This window comes from Eptesicus fuscus, chromosome 12 (genome assembly GCF_027574615.1).
Source record: "Eptesicus fuscus isolate TK198812 chromosome 12, DD_ASM_mEF_20220401, whole genome shotgun sequence".
NCBI classification, from domain to species: domain Eukaryota; kingdom Metazoa; phylum Chordata; class Mammalia; order Chiroptera; family Vespertilionidae; genus Eptesicus; species Eptesicus fuscus.
The window spans coordinates 55,280,095-55,300,121 of NC_072484.1; the positions used below are offsets into that span (position 1 = coordinate 55,280,095).

Here is a 20,027-nt window from a genome sequence, read left to right on the forward strand (position 1 = left end):
CCTCTCTTTCATGTCCTGGAGTTATTTCTCTGAGTTTGTATAAGCAGAGGAGATTTCATTTCTGTTGGTTCTGTTTTCTTGAAGCTAAATGACTTTTTTTGAATTCTAAGTTTTCACAAGGCTGGAAGTCAGTCCTTGTACTTATTAACTTAATTGATATAAGATGACATGGATGTTGTTTGTCATTGGAAAAATGGCACTAACTGATGAAATAGGAATGAAAGAAGAGAAAAAATTACATGGAAAGTGTTTTACAACTGGAGACGCTAAAAATCATTATCAAATAGAGGTTTTTTAAAAATATATATATTTTATTGATTTTTCACAGAGAGGAAGGGAGAGGGATAGAGAGTTAGAAATGTCGATGAGAGAGAAACATCAATTAGCTGCCTCCTGCACACCCCCTACTGGGGATGTGCCCGCAACCAAGGTACATGCCCTTGACCAGAATTGAACCTGGGACCCTTGAGTCCGCAGGCCAACGCTCTATCCACTGAGCCAAACCGGTTAGAGCTCAAATAGAGTTTTTATTTGACAGGTTGTAGAGAGCAGGATGTATAATGATGAAAGATAGAAAGTACATTCAGGAGAAATAGATTATATTGGCTGAAAAGGGAGTGAGTAGAAAGAAAGTACATTTAAGAAAAATAGACTGGATTGATTGAAGAGGCAGTAAGGGCCAAGCAAATCTGGTTGCTTGATGTCAATTGTAATGTGGGAGCTCTAAATTTAGAACCTAAAGTATAAAGTGCATATAATAAAAATTACATTTGAAAATTCTGTAAGTTATAAAAAATAGTATCACTTGGCCATATTTTTGTCATATTGGAGACTGGCAAACCAACTCTTGGTTAGTACACAATAGTGAGTTTTTTCCATTAACAGTTACTAGGTTTCTATCTTACTTTCATTTTTAAATATGTGTAAGAATGATATTTTCTTGATAGAATTTACTAATAAAATTGGCTGGATTTAACCTTCTCTTCTTCATATACTTTTTGTGTCTTTTAGAGTCAGTTTTGGTAATTTATGTTTTCCTAAGAATTTGTCCTTATGTCTTTAAGCTATCCTACCTAATCCTACCTAATAATAGACAAATATGCAAATTGGCTGTACTTTTGCTATGCCCGCGATTGGCCAGGAGGCGCGGGGGGGCGGGACTCGGGGTGGCCGGGGTGGCCGATTGGCCGGCGGGACGCTGAGCTCGCGTCGCCAGCGGGCGGCTTGAGCTCAGCGTCTGCGCCATGGCTGTGCTGCAGCACAGAAGGGGCTCTGGGGCAGCGAGCTCATGTCCCACTGCGGACCATCAAAAGTGGGGGAGCTGGGTGCCTGTCCGCTCAGGCACCAGGCATTTCAGAAGCCTTCGCCGCGCGGGAGGCTTCTGAAAGGCCTGGTGCACCAGCAGACAGGCCCTCAGCTCCCCCGCGATCGAAAGCAAAAGTGTGGGAGCTGGGTGCCTGTCCACTCAGGCACCAGGCATTTCAGAAGCCTTCACCGTGCCGGAGGCTTCTGAAAGGCCTGGTGCACCAGCGGACAGGCACCCAGCTTCCCCCCTACACGTGCCTGATTCAATCATGCACTGGGCCTCTAGTTTTAGCATAAGAGTGTTCCCCCCGCCCCCGTTTTTATTTAAGTCAAACCTCAGTTCTCGAACATCTCCCACCTCTAATAATTCTGTTTTTGGTCAAGTTGTTCAATGAAAAAGTCTTGGTAGTCAAACAAAATTTCTATTCTCTATCCGACAACCCTTTCATGCTGATACCTGTATGATCAGTAACCCATCTCTTGGGCGACAAAGGAGAGAGTGGGAAGTATGAATCACTTTACCACTAAACCTCGAATTGTTAACATTTCAGAAAACTGTGCTGTGAATATTTTCGTGCTTTTTCGTTTTGGGGTCTGGAATGGATTTCTCTAATGGGGAAAAATGATTCGGTTTTTGAACAAATCACTTCTTGAACAGCCTTCCAGAACAAATTAAGTTTGAGAACTGAGGTTCCATTTTATTTGTTAAATTTTTTCTTTTCTTCCCTTGATTATCTTGCCAGAGGCAAATGTATTCTGTTTTTCACAGAATCAGCTATTAGATTTAGTCACTCAATTATTTCAATTGTCTGATTCATCCTACTTTTTTTTTAAATTACTTTATTGATTAAGGTATCACATATTTGGCCCCATCCCCCCCATTCCCATTCCAAACCCCTCCCCACACATGCCCCCACCCCCTTGTTGTCCGTGATCACTGGTTAGCATCCTACTTTTGTTTGTATTAATTTCTTCTACTTTTTTAGGCTTGTTTTACTTTATTATTATTTTTTTGCTTGTTTTACTGTTTTCTAACTTCTTAAGTTGAATGCCTGGGTCACTTATTTATATCTATAATAATAAAAGCATAATATGTTAATTAGACCAGATGTCCTTCCAGACGACCTTCTGAATGAAGCTGGGGCTGCTAGAAAAGCCCGATCCTGGGTGCCTGCCAGCGGTTGGAGGGAAGCCTGGGTCCTGGGTGCCAGAGGGAAGCTGGTGCCAGCAGCCGGGGGAAGGAAAGCCTACTCTTGCACGAATTTTGTGCATCGGGCCTCTAGTGTACATATAAATAATTAGAAAATGCTGTTCAGTTATTTTTAAAAAAATAATACTATAAAAATCTCTTATTTTTGGCCCAAAGTTTGTTTTTAATTATTGAATTATAATATCCAGAAAAGTATACAAATGAATTATCCCAGAATGAACACATCCATGTAACAATACAGATAAACAGAACCCTGTTAGCACTCCCAAAATCCCCTGACCTATCCCTTCCTAATCACTACTCCAGCCTTCTTTCTAAAGTTGTTAATACTAACCTGACTTATTTGACTATTTTGAACTACTTATAAACAAAAACATATACTAGTATATTGTGTTTATTTTAGTCTAGCTCATTATGTTTGATTTATCCATGGTGTGTATTTATAGTTGTAGTTCATTTATGTTCATGCTATATAATAATACCCTTTATGTATATGTTACCAAATAGTTATTCATCCTTCTGTTCATAAATGTTTAGGTTGATCTGATGTATGATTGCTTGTTCTGAATATTTCACAGATAGAAAAGTTAAGACAACCTCTTTTTGTAGGTGATAAAGTGTAATAGACATTAAGCTAACTTAATTACATTTAAATTTTTATATTATAATTTAATTTTTAAAAAAATATACATTTTGTTGATTTTTTACAGAGAGGAAGGGAGAGGGATAGAGAGCTAGAAACATCGATGAGAGAGAAACATCGACCAGCTGCCTCCTGCACACCCCCTACCAGGGATGTGCCTGCAACCAGTGTACATGCCCTTGACTGGAATCGAACCCGGGACCCTTCAGTCCACAGACCGACGCTCTATCCACTGAGCCAAACTGGTTTCGGCATAATTTAATTTTTATTTATTGACTTGACAAAGACTCTTGGTTCTTTTGTCCGTAAAATTCAGTATTTCTATCTTTTAAACCTTAGTATTTCTGTCAGTTCCTCTCTATTTTCTAACCGTTTTTCTTTGTAAAGTTCATTGTTAATTGGCTTATTGGATAGTTTTATCTTAAGTAGGAACTATGTTTTCCTGTAAAAGTGAGAGTTTTGAGGGGATGGAATTAAATTATGTGTAATATTTGTATTCTCAGTTTCCAACAGATCTAAATAAATGAAAAAAAGAAAAAACCAAACTATTCATTTGAATATAATCCCGTGTAACAACTGGATCACGGATCAGCAGGAGGGTGGAGCAGCTACAGGAGGGGGCAGGGCAGCAAGCTATGAGGGTGGGGGGCGGAGAGAGCTACAGGAGGGCGGCAGCGAGCTACTGGCTACAAGTGGGCTACAGAGAGCTACAGGAGGGGGCACGGCAGCAAGCTATGTGGGGGAGCTACAGGAGGGTGGGGTAGCAGGCAAAGAACTACTGGAGGGCAGAGGCGAGCTACTGGCGAGCTACTGGCACATGGATTCTAGTTTAATAATATTTTTTGTGACCTTTCTATTTACATAAGCAGAATTTTTGTTGTAGATTATATTTCAATTTAAAAAAATAAACATCTAGTAAAAGGGATGCATTTTTAATGTTCATTGTGATCAATTTTGACAAATGCAAATTCTCTGTAACCTATTTTACAATGAAATTATAAAACATTTTCACCATCCTATCAAGTTTTCTTATGCCTTTTCCATTCTGTCCTCATCCCCTTCCACCATTGTGCATTCCTAAATGCACAGAATGTACTTTTTTTTTTTTCTTTTGTTTTGTTTTGACTTAGTTCACTCGAGCATAGTGTCTGAGAGTCATCCATATTATTGATTGTGTCAGTAGTTCTGGTTGCTCCACATTCTTGCCAGTCTTGGGTGATATCACTCATTTTCATTTTAGTAGATATATAGTATGTAAGCATAGTTTTGATCATAGTGAATATGCAATCTCTCTCATACTCCTAATGTTTGAATATTACCTGAATGATAATTTCTGATCTTTTGTCGTAAAAGATATTGTATTAGTAAATACTGTGGTTTGAATATTTCTTCTGGAAAGCTAGTTTTTTGTATTACTATAAGGGAACAGAATTGTAGAGCTGAAAGTAGATTTAGAAATTACTTTATAGAAAGTGCTCATTTTATAGGTGAGCAAACTGACTTGAAATTTAAGTGACTTAGTTTTGAATATAGGTAAATTGATTTTGATTTAATGTTTTTGATCTAATGTCTTTTTTCTTCATTATTTTGAAGTTTTATTTTACTTTCTTTGTAATAGACAGTTAATTTATACTTCTTGTTTTACACTGTTTTCAGAAAATGTTTGGTATAGATGAGTTAGACAAGGGGAAAGAATTTAAAATATTTTTATTGATTTTAGAGAGGAAGGGAGAGGGATAGAGAGATAGAGATAGAAACATCAATGATGAGAATCATTGATCAGCTGCCTCCTGCTCGCCCCCTACTGGGGATCGAGCTCGAAACCCAGGCATGAGCCCTTGGCCGGAATTGAACCTGGGACCCTTCAGTCTGCAGGCCGACGCTCTATCCACTGAGCCAAACCGGCTAGGGCAAGAAAGAAGTTAAAGTGTGGCTTTATTTATTTAAATTCCTTTTCTTGGTACACCTTTTTTGTCCATATAAGGCTTAAAGGAACAAAACCAGAGATGAAAATAGAAAGGTGGGAGCAAATCTGAGAAACTTGCAGTTGAGTGTCATAATAAGTCCTTTTAACTGGTTTCTTCCCATTTGAGTTTGAGAATGAATTGAATTCTAATTATTTAATTCTGCCTTAATGTCCCTAGGTATGCTGGTGCCTTGAGAGCTTCAGGGGAAATGGCTTCAGCACAATATATTACTGCAGGTCAGTATCTTAAAAATACATACTTTTCAAGAGAGAGTATAATATCCAATAAATGTTATTTTTACTCACAGTTTGTTTAGTGCCTTTCAATTTACAAAATGTGTTTTCTAAAACATTACCTCATTAAAATTGGTCTACTTACTGTAAACATCTGGGGACTTATTTTATTATCCAAACTAGGGGCCTAGTGCACGAATTCGTGCAACTTGAAAGGAATTGTGAGCCGTGAGGCTGCGGTAGGCACAGGGGGCAGGTCTTGGCCCATCCTCCGTACCCCTGCTCGGCTCCTCCCGCCGCGGCCCCCGGTCCCCTGTCTGCCGGCAGCCCACTCCTGCCTTCACCAATCGCACCTGCTGATGGCGCAAAGCGATTGGGGCTGGGCGCCACCAGCGGGTGCAAGCGGCAACTGCTGCCCCAATCGCCCCTCAGGAGCAGGTGGAAGTGCTGAAGCCCTCAGGGATGATCAGGGCCAGCAGCTTCTGCTCTCATCTGCTGATGGCGCCAAGTGATTGGGACCATTGCCGAGCACTGGCAGCGGGTGTGAGTGGCAGCTGCTGCACTGGCTGTGGGTGTGAGCAGGGCCAGCACTAGCAGTGGGTGTGAGCAGCGGCTCTGGTGCCAGCAGCGGGTGTGAGTGGGGCTGGAGCCGGCAGCAGGTGCGGGAACAAAGAATTTTCAGTAAGCACCCGAGGCTTGCCCCGATGACAGTGACGGGCGCCCCACCTTGGTCTGGTGCCCCTGCTCACCTGCTCCACCATCCCACCACAGCTAATGCCTGCCATGTTCCGCACACACCCTGGTGCTCAGCGCATGTCGTAGTGTCTGGTTGTTGGGTGGTTCTGCTGTTGGGTATATTTATATACTAGCCTTTTATTATATAGCATTATAAACCAGTGATAGAATTTTTTGGAAACCAGTATTTGGATTAAATTATAATTTTGGCTTTAGGTTTATTAGTATAATATATCTTTAGGGATACCAGGGATAGGTTTTATTATAGTTGATGTGATCATTATAAAAAAGAATCCTGGTGGGTATTAGTGTAAGGAAGTGGTGTATGAGGAATGAGGAGACATGGAAATTCCTGAATGATAGAAATACCTTATTTCTTCATTACATGAGGCCATGTATTCCCGTCTCATTTTGGGACAACTTGACAAAATGAGTACCCTCTTGTTTTTGTTTCTGTTTTAATTGATTTTAGAGAGAGGAAGGGAGAGCGAGAGAGAGAAATATCAGTGTGATAGAGAAACATCAATAGGCTGCCTCCCACACACCCCCTAACTGGGAAACATACCCATGATTCAGATATGTGCCCTGACCAGGAATTTAACCGGTGACGGTGACCTTTTGGTGCATGGTGACCTTTTGGTACAATACTCATCCAACAGAATCACATCGGGCAGGGCAAAATGAATACCCTCTTAAATCATTGGGCTAGGTTAATAAGGGTTTTATAAGCACACTTTTTTTTGGTAACCACTTGATTGAGATATTCATATGCTATACAATTCACCCATGCAAAGTGTACAATGCATTGCTTTTTAGTATATTTACAGAGTTGTGCAACCATCACCAAAATCAATTTTAGAACATTTTCATCACTCCAAAAGAAACTCGAACTTTTAGTAGTCACCCTGTTTTCGGTTAACCACTCCCAGCCCTATGCAGCCACTGATTAGCTATCAGCCTCTGTAGATTTATCTATTCTGGACTTTTGATATAAATGGAATTACACAACATATCCTCTTTTTTGACTGACTTCTTTCACTTAGAGTGATTTCAAGGTTCATCCACATTATAGCATGTATCAGTACTTCATTCCTTTTTATTGCTGAATAAGGAATGTGGTGGAAAAACCCTAGATCACCTTCTTGGATTCTTATTACCCAAGTTACCAAGAACACTGCAAGTGGCGGTGTACAGGGAACTTAGCCCATGAGCGGTCAGAAAAGGTGTTTACACTCGAACTGGTTTGGCTCAGTGGATAAGAGTGTTGGCCTGCAGACTGAAGGGTCCCAGGTTTGATTCCTGTTAAGGGCATGTACCTTGGTTGGGGGCACATCCCCAGTGGGGAGGTGTGTAGGAGGCAGCTGATTGATGTTTCTCTCTCATCGATGTTTCCGACTGTCTATCCCTCTCCCTTCCTCTCTGTAAAAAAATCAATAAAATATATTTAAAAAAAAAGAAAAGAAAAGTTGTTTCCTCTACAGCTCATGTGCAGAGGACCCCCTGCGTTGTGTCCACTGGGCTAAGGGGCGTGTCCCCGCAGCCCAGTGGGGCACGCCCCAAGGCCAGCAGCGCCGCGTTGTGTCTGCCGGGATGGGGGGGCGTGGACCCGGGCTGTGCTGTGGCTGCTGGGGGCGTGGACCCGGGCCATCGCTTGGTGCCTGCGCCCGTAGGCCCGGAGTGGCCTGGGGCGTTCTGGGACCCTGGCCGCTCAGGGCCTACGCGCGGGCCTACAGGCTAGGAGCGGCCTGGGTCCCGAGGATGTTCCCAGGACCCAGGCTGCTTGGTGCCTGCGTATGCAAATCAACCTGCCATCTTTGTCAGATTAGTTTGCATACTCACTCCTGATTGGCTGGTGGGCGTCGCATCTTTTTTTATTAGTGTAGAATTAGTGTAGATTAGTGTAGATAGGAAGCTTATAGTATTGATGAGATGAAAAATACTGTTCTTTTTGCTTCTTGAGTTTTTAAACATTTTTATTTTGAACTAAATTTAAATTTACAGAAAAGTTGCAAGAATTTATCAATTACTAATTTTTTGTCACGTCTGGTTCATTATTGTCTATAATGCGTATTCTTTTTTTTTGAGAGTAAGTTGCACACATCATGACTTTTATTCCTGACCTAGAGGCCCAGTGCATGAATTCGTGCACAGGTGGGGTCCCTCGGCCTGGCCAGCAATCAGGGCCCATTGGGGCCGTCTCACCTAGTCCTGACTGGAGCTGGCCAGCTGGGGAAAGGGGCTATGGGAGGTTGGCTGTGGGAGCACACTGACCACCAGGGGGGCAGTCACTTAATGCAGGAGCTGCCCCCTGGTGGTCAGTGTGTGTCATAGGGAGCTGCCCCCTGGTGGTCAGTGTGTGTCATAGCTACCAGCCAGTCGTCTGGTTGTTGGGTCATCCGATCATAAAGGTCGCTTGGGCTTTTATATATATTACAGTACGTATTTCCAAACAATAAAGACATTCATAACTACAGGACAATTTTCTAAATCTGGGAGTTTAATACTGATATAGTACTCTAACATACAGACTTTATTTAACTTTTGCCAGTTGACCCAGTATTGCCCATTGTAAAGTTGTTTTTTTTTTTTGCTTCAGGAGCCAGTTTAGATTACACATTACATTTAGTTGTTACATCTCGTTAGTCTCTTTTATTTATTTTTTTGGTTAAACCTCCTGAGGATATTTTTTTCATTGATTTTTAGAGAGAGTGGAATGGAGGGGGAGAGACAGAGAGAGAGAAACATAAATGTGGAAGAGACACATCGGTTGGTTGCCTCCTGCATGCACCCTGGTGGGTACCAGAGATCGAGCCTGCAACTGAGGTATGTGCCCTTCACCAGAATAGAACCTGAGACCCTTTAGTCTGTCGGCCAACGCTCTAACCACTGAGCCAAACTGATGAGGGTTCATTAGTCGCTTCTAATGTATAGTGTATTTTTGACCTTTTTTCAAATAAAATATATTGAGATGATATATATTAAATAATTTATTCATAGTACATATTAAATCTTAAACCATCTTTTTTTAGCAGTGTGCGTTTTAAAGTGTTATTATAGTTTAGACTTTTTATTTTAAAAATAGCTTAGTAGTGATGCTTAAATTTCAGCCCTCCCTCCAAAAAATATATATATATTTATTGATTTTGGAGAGGAGAGAGAGATATAAACATCAATGATGAGAGAGAATCATCGATCGGCTGCCTCCTGCATGCCCCTTATCAGAGATTGAGCCTGCAACCAGGGCATGTGCCGTGACTTAAGAATGGAACTGTGACCTCTTGGTTGATAGGTCCATGCTCAAACACAGAGCCACAATGGCTGGAACCAAATGTATTTTTTAAGCATTATGTTTAATTGATTTATTCAGGAATATTTAATTGAGCTCTTATTATGTGCTGAGATGTAGTATTTACTGGGTTTCAGTTATCTCTAACAATAATAGATAACATTCACATTTTAGTTAACAAGTCAAGATAAGCTAGATTAGAGTTTTGCTGTACAGGAAATAAGGACAAAGTAATAGATAGGAAATCAGCAAAGGAAAAGTATTCTGACCTCCAGAAGCCAGGGCTGAGACCATGACTATGGGATTCATGATGCTGAGAGGGGATAAACAGGAAAGATTTTGAAGAAGGCAAATTAGTTTTCGTTTTTTTCTTAAGTTGTTCAGTACAATCAGGAAATACGTTGTTTAAAGAGCCAGATTTAAATATTCAGGAGTTCAGTAGATGGGGACCAAGTAAAGGGAAGTGAGTTAGGAGTGAAGACCTGATGGCTTGATAACGGCATAGTGGCAGAATAGTAACATTATACCTGTTTGATCTCTAGACAGAAGTTTTATGTATTTGTATTGAATTAATATATACCCTGCTTTGTTTGGTAAAACAGCGGCTGGAAAGGAGAGAGGGGTAGGGCTCAGAAGTTGTTTATAGCTAGTGACTGCAGTATAAATTCTGGTGAGTTCATTAAGATTTGAAAACCAATCTTTTTCTTATTAGGAGTCAAATAATTGCAAAATGAATAGATGTACATAAAAAGTTATTAAGCAGTTTTTTTGTCTATAGCAATTAAAATTTAATTTACAGTAGCATGTGTTAAGTATGCCACTCTTACTAAGGTACTGTTGCTTTGTTTTTAAGCTCTTAGAGATTTGTTTGATTCCATGGATAAAACTTCTTCTAGTATTCCACCTATTATTCTACTGCAGTTTTTGCACATGGCTTTTCCACAGTTTGCAGAGAAGGGCGAACAAGGACAGTATCTTCAACAGGTAATCAGGTCAAGGTTCTTGGTTTTCATTTTATAAATGTAAATCTTAAGTTTCCTACACTTATACTTATTGGAATATATTTGGAAATACAAATATACATCATCTAGTTCTATTATGTCTTGCCTGGCATGATGCAATATTCTGTTAACTGATCCTCTTGCTCTGTTTTTGTTTCTTTGCAATGTTTCTCCATATAGTCCCCAGAGGCCTTTTAAAATGTAAATAAGATTATGTTGGCCCCATGTTCAGTACTTCCTAGTGATGTTCTATCCCTAAATAAGCTAAATCCTAAATAATCCTAAATAACCTAGCCTCTGGCTACCTTTCTGAACTCATCAGATGCCACTGTCTTCCTTGCTTCTCTCCAGATACTGACTTCCTTGCTATTTTTTAAAAAAGTATGTTTTAATTGATTTCAGAGAGAGAGAGAAAAATCAATGATGAGAATCATTGATTGGCTGCCTCCTGCACGCCCCCTACTGGGGATTGAGCCTGCAACCCATGATATGCCCTGACCAGGAGTCCAACTGCGACTTCCTGGTTCATGGGTTGATGCTCAACCACTGAGCCACACCGACAGGGCTTCCTTGCTACTTTTTATTTTTTATTTATTTTTTAAAATATATTTTATTGATTTTTTTTACACAGAGGAAGGGAGAGAGATAGAGAGTTAGAAACATCGATGAGAGAGAAACATCGATCAGTTGCCTCCTGCACGCCCCCCACTGGGGATGTGCCCGCAACCAACGTACGTGCCCTTGACCGGAATCAAACCTGGGACCCTTTAGTCCACAGGCTGATGCTCTGTCCACTGAGCCAAACCGGTTTCGGCCCTTGCTACTTTTTAAACCCTCCATGTATCCTTGTTCTGCAGGGCCTTACCTCTTGTTCCTTTGGCTCTCAGTGCATGACTTTCCTCCTTACCTTCAGATCTCATGACTCAAATGTCAAGGCATCAGAGAGACTTTCTTTGACTGTCCTTTTGTAATAGCTCACTTTCCTTGCATCAGTCAATTTTTGCTCCTGTATTACTTGCTCTCCCCCTTTATAACTCTTCTTTGGACTTGAATTAATGTTATATATTTTTTTTATCTGTGTTTCCCAATTGAACTTTATTTTATTTACTGCTATGTATTCCTAGTGTCTAGACCAATGTTTAGCATAATTAGGAATTCAGTAAACATGTTTTGAATGACTGAAAAAACTATTTTGGAATTTTTGTTGTTTTGAAGATCATAAAATATTAGATATTTGGCTTAACATTTTTTTAAAAAATGTAGCTTTCTTCTTCTCTAAGAACACGAATTATTTTGGAAGGATTCTATAGACCAAACACTGTCACAGCCAAGATTACTTACTATGTCATTTTAAAAATTTCAGGATGCTAATGAATGTTGGATACAAATGATGCGAGTATTGCAACAGAAATTGGAAGCCATAGAGGATGATTCTGTAAAAGAGGTAATCTATATCATAAAAGGCCTGTGGTTGTGACACTGTAACGGCGGGGCGGGGCGTGAGCTACTCACTGCAGAGAGCTACTAGGGGCAGAGAGCTACTCGCACACGATTTTGTGCACGCAGGGCCTCTAGTTGAAATATATTTGTGATTACAGATCTTCATTGTAACCTTGATTCATCCCTACCCTAAAGGCTTGAAATAAATTCATCTTAATGGATAGACATGTACTTGAATACTTTAGATGGTCAATCTGTAGTTGGAATTTGGAAACTTACATTTGACACTTGAATTCAATGTATTGTATTAAACTTAATTAATTGATATTGTGCATCTATAGTTTTTTGGCAATATTTTTTGAGCAGTAGAAGGATTGTGTAGAAAGGAATTGCAACTTACATTTGGCCCTAACTGGTTTGGCTCAGTGGATAGAGCGTTGGCCTGCGGACTGAAAGGTCCCAGGTTCTATTCCGGTCAAGGGCACATCCCCAGTTGGGGGTGTGCAGGAGGCAGCTGATCGATGTTTCTCTCTCATTCATGTTTCTAACTCTTTATCCCTCTCTGTAAAAAATCAATTAAAAATACATATATATTTTAAAATATATTTTATTGATTTTTTACAGAGAGGAAGGGAGAGGGATAGAGTTAGAAACATCGATGAGAGAGAAACATCCATCAGCTGCCTCTTGCACACCCCCTACTGGGGATGTACCCGCAACCAAGGTACATGGCCTTGACCGGAATCGAACCCGGGACCCTTGAGTCCGCAGGCTGATGCTCTATCCACTGAGCCAAACCGGTTAGGGCAAAAAAATTAATAAAATATATTTTAAAAAAACAAAAAATAAAAACAAAACCCAACTTACATTTGTATTTCTAAACTGATTTTGTGGAAGGTAATAAATATTAATAAACACATGTTTTTAATTTTTGCAGACAGATTCTTCATCTGCATCAGCAGTGACACCATCTAAAAAGAAAAGTTTAATTGACCAGTACTTTGGAGTTGAGTTTGAAACTACGTATCCTTATGAGCCAGATATGTATAAACTACTCAGAACTTACTAGAAGCGTATGAAGTGAATTGCTATAAATACCTTGGCTGATTGGAGTGGTGGGTGGGATGGAAGGAAAATTCTTTAGAGGTTTTTATGTCTAAAACATGTCATGGAAATATGAAATTTGGAGAAGTATACCCATTGGAGTGATCTTAAAGGTTAGATAAGTGTATATACTTTAAGGATATTCATTATTTTTTCTTACGAACATCTTTAACATAGTCAATTTTATTAATTTGCCTCAGAGAATTTTTAATTGTATGAAATAGAGTGTACCAGTTATATACATGAGATTGAACCAATTCATAAAACATGAATTTAGGGAAGTATTTTCTAGCTGATGTTTCTAGGATAGAAACTTAGAAAATATTTCTCTTTATGTATCTTTTGGTTAAGACCATCTTAACACCATGTAAATAACAACTTATGTTTCTTTAATGTTTATCCTTTTCTTACATTCATTACTCAATATTGTTGGTAAGCGAATGAGCATTTTAAAATATGTTGAAATAAACCTCTATTGGAAGACCAAAATATTTTAAATGATAATGAATGATACTATTAATTTTAATAGCATTAGCCATTTTCCTTATCTTACTTTGCACAGCATGAGATGCACAGAATCTGAAGAAGAAGAAGTCACTAAAGGAAAAGAAAATCAGCTTCAGCTTAGCTGTTTTATCAATCAAGAAGTCAAGTATCTTTTTACAGGACTTAAATTGGTAAGAACAATTGGAGTTGATCATCATTATTTATGGATTCTGCATTTGCAAATGCACCTACTCTCTAAAATTTATTTTTGACCCAACATCAGTACTTGTGGTGTTTTCACGATCATTTGAAGACATGCTTAGTGTGGCAAAAATTTTGAGTTGCCTGAAACACACACTGTACCACCTGAGGTCCAGAAAGTTGATGCTCTGACTTCTCATTTCAGCTCTCATACTATAAACAAGTGTCTTCGCAATCATTTTTTAGTGCCACATGTTTTGCATTTTTGTGCTTACTGATTTTGCTATTTAAAATGGCCTTCAAACATAGGGCTGAAGTGCTGTCTCATGTTTTAAGTGCAAGAGGGCTGTGACATACCTTAAGGAGAAAATTAAGTTTCTTAGATAAGTTTCATTCAGGAATGAGTTTTAGTGTAGTAGTGACTGAATTCCATGTTAATGATTAACAGTGTATGTTAAGTACGATATCATTATACAGAAATATAAAACAAGGTTATGTACTGATTGGTTGGCAAAAATGGAACCAGAGGCTTGCAGGAGGCTCTGAGGGTATAGTAATGAGGGTATTTAATAATTATGAGGTATAAACTGGGATTGTACTGTGCAGATCAGGACATAGAGTCATTCTGCCATTGCACTAGTATTACAGGTGAGGTCCTAGAATTTAAGTGACTTAATTTAGTTTGTGACAGATCCAGAACAAGAACTTAGTATTCTTTGCCCAGTGCCATACTAAGGAATGCACTACAGTGAGCAGATTGATAAAATGTAATGGTTGCCTGCCAACTTGTTAATTTGATGTGATTTGGGAAATATGCACATCTTTTTGAAGGATAGGTAGTGAATTGGGGTAGGTATCTTGATAAGATAATTTGTTGTCAGGGAACTCCCATTTATAGTTTGGGGTAAAATGGATTAGGGGGAGGCTGAGTAAATTGAGACATAAGTAGATAGATAAATAGTGATATTCTTTGCTCTCTGGTACTGGGAGGAGAGTTGTGAGGCATAATGGCTTTTAAGAGAAGTTAGTTTTGAAAGCATTGCAAATACTAGCTAACCACCAAGAATCCTATAACAACTTAGATTGTGCAAGTTTCAGGGCTTCAAAACATGAAGTATAAGTATTAATTGGAGAGTGTGGAATAGAATGTCAGGGATTCTCCAGGATGATCTTTTCTTCATAATTTTATGAAATTTTATAAAAACGAAATATACTTGAAACTTCTAGATGATAGTGTATTGGTGATAATAGGTATAGCTTATTATCTGATGACTAACACGGCAATAGCTATGCTTTCTTGAAAAACATGTGTGCATGAAATTTTACGTTATCGTAATTTTTAGATCATTTGTTCTGATTATTGGATTGTTTTAATGTGTTAGATTATTTTTATCATTTAAGTAATTTGGCCTCACATTTCATTACCTTTTTGTTTCTGAATAAACTTGATTAAATGTTCAGAAGCTACTCTGCAGTGATAATGTTTGTAATGTTTTCCGCAGGTTTTTTTAATTGATTTTAGAGAGAGGAATGGAGAGGGAGAGAGGGATAAAACATCCATGATGAGAGAATCATTGATTGGCTGCCTTTTGCATGCCCCCTATTGGTTGATTGAGTCCAAAACCCCCCAGGTATGTGCCCTGACTGGGAATTGAACAATGACCTTCTGGTTCAGGGGTCCTCACACTTTTTAAACAGGGGGCCAGTTCACTGTCCCTCAGACCGTTGGAGGGCCGGACTATAGTTTAAAAAAAACTATGAACAAATTCCTATGCACACTGCACATATCTTATTTTGAAGTAAAAAAACAAAACGGCAAAAACACCCGCATGTGGCCCGTGGGCCGTAGTTTGAGGACGCCTGTTCTGGTTCATAGGTAGGTCAGCATTCAATCAGCAAGCCACACCAGCTGGGCGTGATTAGTAATTTTTAAAAACCAAACTTAAAAAAAATTTTTTTAAACAAGTGTAACATGCTTAAAGTAAACAGTAACAGTAAATTGTTTTAATTCTATGATTTCTTATATATTTATATCCTCAATGTAGAGCACATTAGTAGTGTTATTTTTTTTCCCGATTTCATTTTACTATTAAAAAAAAAAGTGTTTTTATTGATTTCAGAGAGGAAGGGAGAGGGAGAGAGAGACAGAAACATCAATGATGAGAGAGAATCATTGATCTGCTGCCCCCTCCCACCCCCCCAATGGGGTTGGAGCCTGCAACCCCGGGCATGTGCCCTTGACTGGAATCGAACCCGGGACCCTTCAGTCCACAGGCCAATGCTCTATTTACTGAGCCAAACCAGCTAGGGCTCATTTTACTTTTTAAAATGAACTTATTGGGGGTGACATTTTCTATGTCTTTATACTGAGTGGCCAGATTATTATTATCTCTGAACGCATAATAATCTGGCTACTCTGTGTGTGTGTGTGTGTGTGTGTGTGTGTGTGTGTGTGTGTGTGTGTGTATTAGAGGCCCGGTGCATGAATTCATGCATGGGTGGGGTCCGGCCAGCCTGGCCAGGCCAGGGTGAGGGGACATGGGTGGTTGGCCGGCCTGCCTGCTGGTCAAACTCCTGGTCGAGGGAACAATTTGCATATTAGCCTTTTATTATATAGGATATACACTGAGTGGCCAGATTATTATGCATTCAGAGATTATAATAATCTGGCCACTCAGTGTATATATATATATATAAGAGGTAATATGCAAATTAGGCCGGGACTCAGTAATGGGTCATGACCAGACAGGAGGAGGTTGGGCGTGCAGGTAGGCCTGGAGTGGAGAAGGAGACAGGCAGCCCCGGAGCAGACACAGGCAGGGGGCCGGGGGACGCTGTGAGTCAGGTGTGGGTCCCGGCCGCCCACGGCGCCGGTCAGGCCTGACTCCTGCAGTGGCCGGCGCTGCACGAATCAGGCACGAGTGCCAGACCCCTGCGGGGTGCCTCCTCGCACTATTTCAGTGGCATGCTGGGCCTCGAGTCCTATCTAATAAAGATGGATATGCAAATTGACCATCACTCCGTGACAAAGATGTGGCGCCCACAGCCAATAAGGAGGGAATAAGCAAATTGACATGACAAAGATGGTGGTGGCCGTGTTCTGCGCCGCTCCGGGCCTCTGGGCAGTGCACACAGGCGCAGAGCGGACGGGGCGGGGCGGTGTGTGGAGGGAGCTACAAGAGGGTGGTAGAGCCAAAGTGAAGGCCTGGGTCCCAGGTGCCAGATGGAAACCAGTACCGGCAGCCAGGGGAAGAAAGGCCTATTCTTGCACGAATCTTTGTGCATCAGGCCTCTAGTCTATATATAAAAGACTAACATGCTAAGTGTCTGACCATACAACTGGTCACAAAGACACACAGTGACCACCAGGGGCCAGATGCTCAACGCAGAAGCTGCCGTTGACGTGCACTGCTCATTTACAGAGAAATGGCACCATGGACCTGGTGCCTACAAAGCAATACTTGGCTTCCCCCAAGTGGGACACAGGCCCCACCACCACCCTGGAGTGACACCCCACCAAATCACAGCTGGTGTTGCCGAGACCCCATGGAGCAAAATGCAGCTCACAGCCCAGCCCAGCCCAGAAACGATGGCTGTAGGCACTGGGTAATGACATCATGTAGCATTTTCGGACTTACTCTCTAGTGACTAGCTTCCTTGCAGTTTCTTCAGACCAGGAACACAACTTGCTTTATAGCCAGGTGGAAACATTCATTAGCCAGAAAACAGATTTAGAAAGCTTAGAAACTTGACCCAACTGAAAAGAAGTAAGAGATGTTGGACCTTGAAAATGGCTTCAGGTTTTCTCATTGCGCAGAATATAGTCAAACACTACTGCAGTTAAACATTTTACCCTTCGTTCTCTCTGCATGATTTACAATAATAATCTGCTTTGTGTTGATTTTACTGCTGTGTTGCTGACGATTATGTGAAAGAGAAGTTGGGGTGCTTTACTGGGCTCTAAAAAGTTAGCTAAATCAGAAAGCAAGTCTCATTAAGCAAGTTTATTCTATATCTATAAAAGGCTGTTGACTCGCACATGTGCGATATATATAAAGCTCTTGCACGTGTGTGTTTTGATCTGTCATTGTCGATTGTGAATTTGGTTGACACTTATAGAAAAAGGGCAAATAGCGATATTAAAATATTCTAATTTCCTTTCAATGTGCACAAATTCGTGCACTGGGCCACTAGTTGGTTAATAAAATTACATAGGTTTTATATGTACAGTTCTTTAATACATCACCAGTGTATTGTATTGTGTTTGCCACCACAAGTCAGGTCTCCTTTTATCACCATTTATTCCCCCTTTTAGTGCTAACTTTTTTAGTATTTTTTTATTGACTTCAGAGAGGAAGGGAGAAGGAGAGAGAGAAATATCAATGATGAGACAGAATCACATAGGTACTATTATCACCATTTACAAGTAATGCCTAGAGGGGATAACCACCTGGCCCAGTGTCACACAGGCTCTAAACCAGTGATGGGCAACCTTTTGAGCTTGGTGTGTCACACTTCGCCAAAAAACTGAGCATAACTTGGGTAGTGTGTCACTTTGAGGAAAAAACATTATTTCGCAAATGTTTCATCCTCAGGAGCAGCAAATGTTTCATCCTCGGCATGCGGCCGTCTCAGTGGCCGCGTGTCATCAGAAATGGCTACGCATGTCAGTGCTGACACGCGTTTCATAGGTTCGCCATCACTGCTCTAAGGAGTAGATATGTTCATTAAGATATGCGTATTGGACAAAAGCTTTCCCACATTGGCTAGATTAACAGGGTTGCTTTGAAATCATAAGTAGAGGCATGCCATAAAAGACTATGTAAAATGCAGTATAGACTCTCAGAATCTGAATAACATTTGGTCATAATTTTAAAACTTTAAACATTATGTTTTATATTTCAATGAGTTCACACAAGTATAAATTTCTTGATGCTGTCTGATGCCTTTTAAGAACTAAACCATATCTAAAAATAAACATCTTCCCACATTGTCTTCATTCAGATCATTTCTCAGTGGTATAAACCCATTGTCTATTAAAGAATTAAAAGTGTGATTCAATATTGTGGAAAAAATAATTTTTTAAAACTAACATTTGGCCCTAACCGGTTTGGCTCAGTGGATAGAGCATTGGCCTGCGGACTGAAGGGTCCTAGGTTCGATTCTGGCCAAGGGCATGTACCTTGGTTGCGGGCACATCCCCAGTAGGGAGTGTGCAGGAGGCAGCTGAAGCGATGTTTTTCCCATTGATGTTTCTAACTCTCTATCCCTCTCCCTTCCTCTCTGTAAAAAATCAATAAAATATATTTTTTAAAAAACACAGAAAAAAACCAAAACCTAATGTTTGGCCCTAACTGGTTTGGCTCAATGGATAGAGCGTCGGCCTGCCGACTGAAGGTCCCAGGTTTGATTCCTGTCAAGGGCATGTACCTTGGTTGCAGGCACATACACAGTGGGAGGTGTGCAGGAGGCAGCTGATCGATGTTTCTAACTCTCTATCCCTCTCCCTTCTTCTCTGTAAAAAATCAATAAAATACATTTAAAACAACAACAAAAAAAACCTAACGTTTTGTCCTCTATTATGTTCTTTTTCAGCGACTTCAGGAAGAAATCACTAAACAATCTCCAACATTGCAAAGAAATGCTTTGTACATCAAATCTGTAAGTTGTTCATTCCTTTTGAAATAGAATTCCATTTTGTTAAAGAGTTTTCCAGTTAATTACTGTTGCCCAGTCTTTGTTTTTACCAAACCAACGAACTAAAAACTTGTGTGGCATATTCATGTAAAATGATTTCTTTCTATTTTTTCTTCTCAGTCCAAGATCAGCCGGCTACCTGCTTACTTGACTATTCAGATGGTTCGATTTTTTTATAAAGAGAAGGAATCTGTGAATGCTAAAGTTCTTAAGGTTAGTATAACAAAATTTTCAGTGTAACAAAAAGTTATTCTTTGAAGGCAATTCCTAACTTATAAGGCAATTCATAACTTATAGTAGGTTTCTTTAGTACTTTAGGGATAGTTAAATTTTCTTTAAAATATAAATAGGGGAGTTATTATCATTAGACAAGGGGTTTTTAACCAAGATGTGCATTGGAAATACCTATTGTTCTCTTTATTTTAAATCATATACATGTCTGGCTTTTTCCCACCCCCCTGATTCTGATTAAGTGGGGCCTGAGGTAGTACATTTTTAAAAAGATTTCTAGATAATTCTGATGGATACCCTCCATTTCCCAGAAACACTGCACTAGATCAGAGATCCTTATCCTTGTAGCTTTAGGGCTGGGGGTGGGTTGGGGTGCAGTGTAACACACTGCACTCTGTTCTGGGCATTCCTTTCTTTCAGGTGAAGAGAATGTTAAATTATTGGTGCCCAAAGAGTACTTACATTGTAGTCTGTTAATGTAGAAGCCA

General features: G+C 40.1%; 1 protein-coding gene across 2 annotated transcripts in view; it reads left to right on the forward strand.

Annotated features, from left to right (window-relative positions):
- Positions 1–20,027, forward strand: part of USP14 (ubiquitin specific peptidase 14) — a 47,079-nt gene that overhangs the window by 17,673 nt on the left and 9,379 nt on the right. For both annotated transcript variants that reach the window (XM_008160165.3, XM_054723774.1), the window contains exons 6-12: positions 5,303–5,361; positions 10,233–10,363; positions 11,744–11,824; positions 12,758–12,843; positions 13,487–13,601; positions 19,207–19,272; positions 19,429–19,521. In XM_008160165.3, the coding sequence (XP_008158387.1) occupies positions 5,303–5,361; positions 10,233–10,363; positions 11,744–11,824; positions 12,758–12,843; positions 13,487–13,601; positions 19,207–19,272; positions 19,429–19,521 (631 nt within the window). The remainder of the gene's footprint in view (positions 1–5,302; positions 5,362–10,232; positions 10,364–11,743; positions 11,825–12,757; positions 12,844–13,486; positions 13,602–19,206; positions 19,273–19,428; positions 19,522–20,027) is intronic.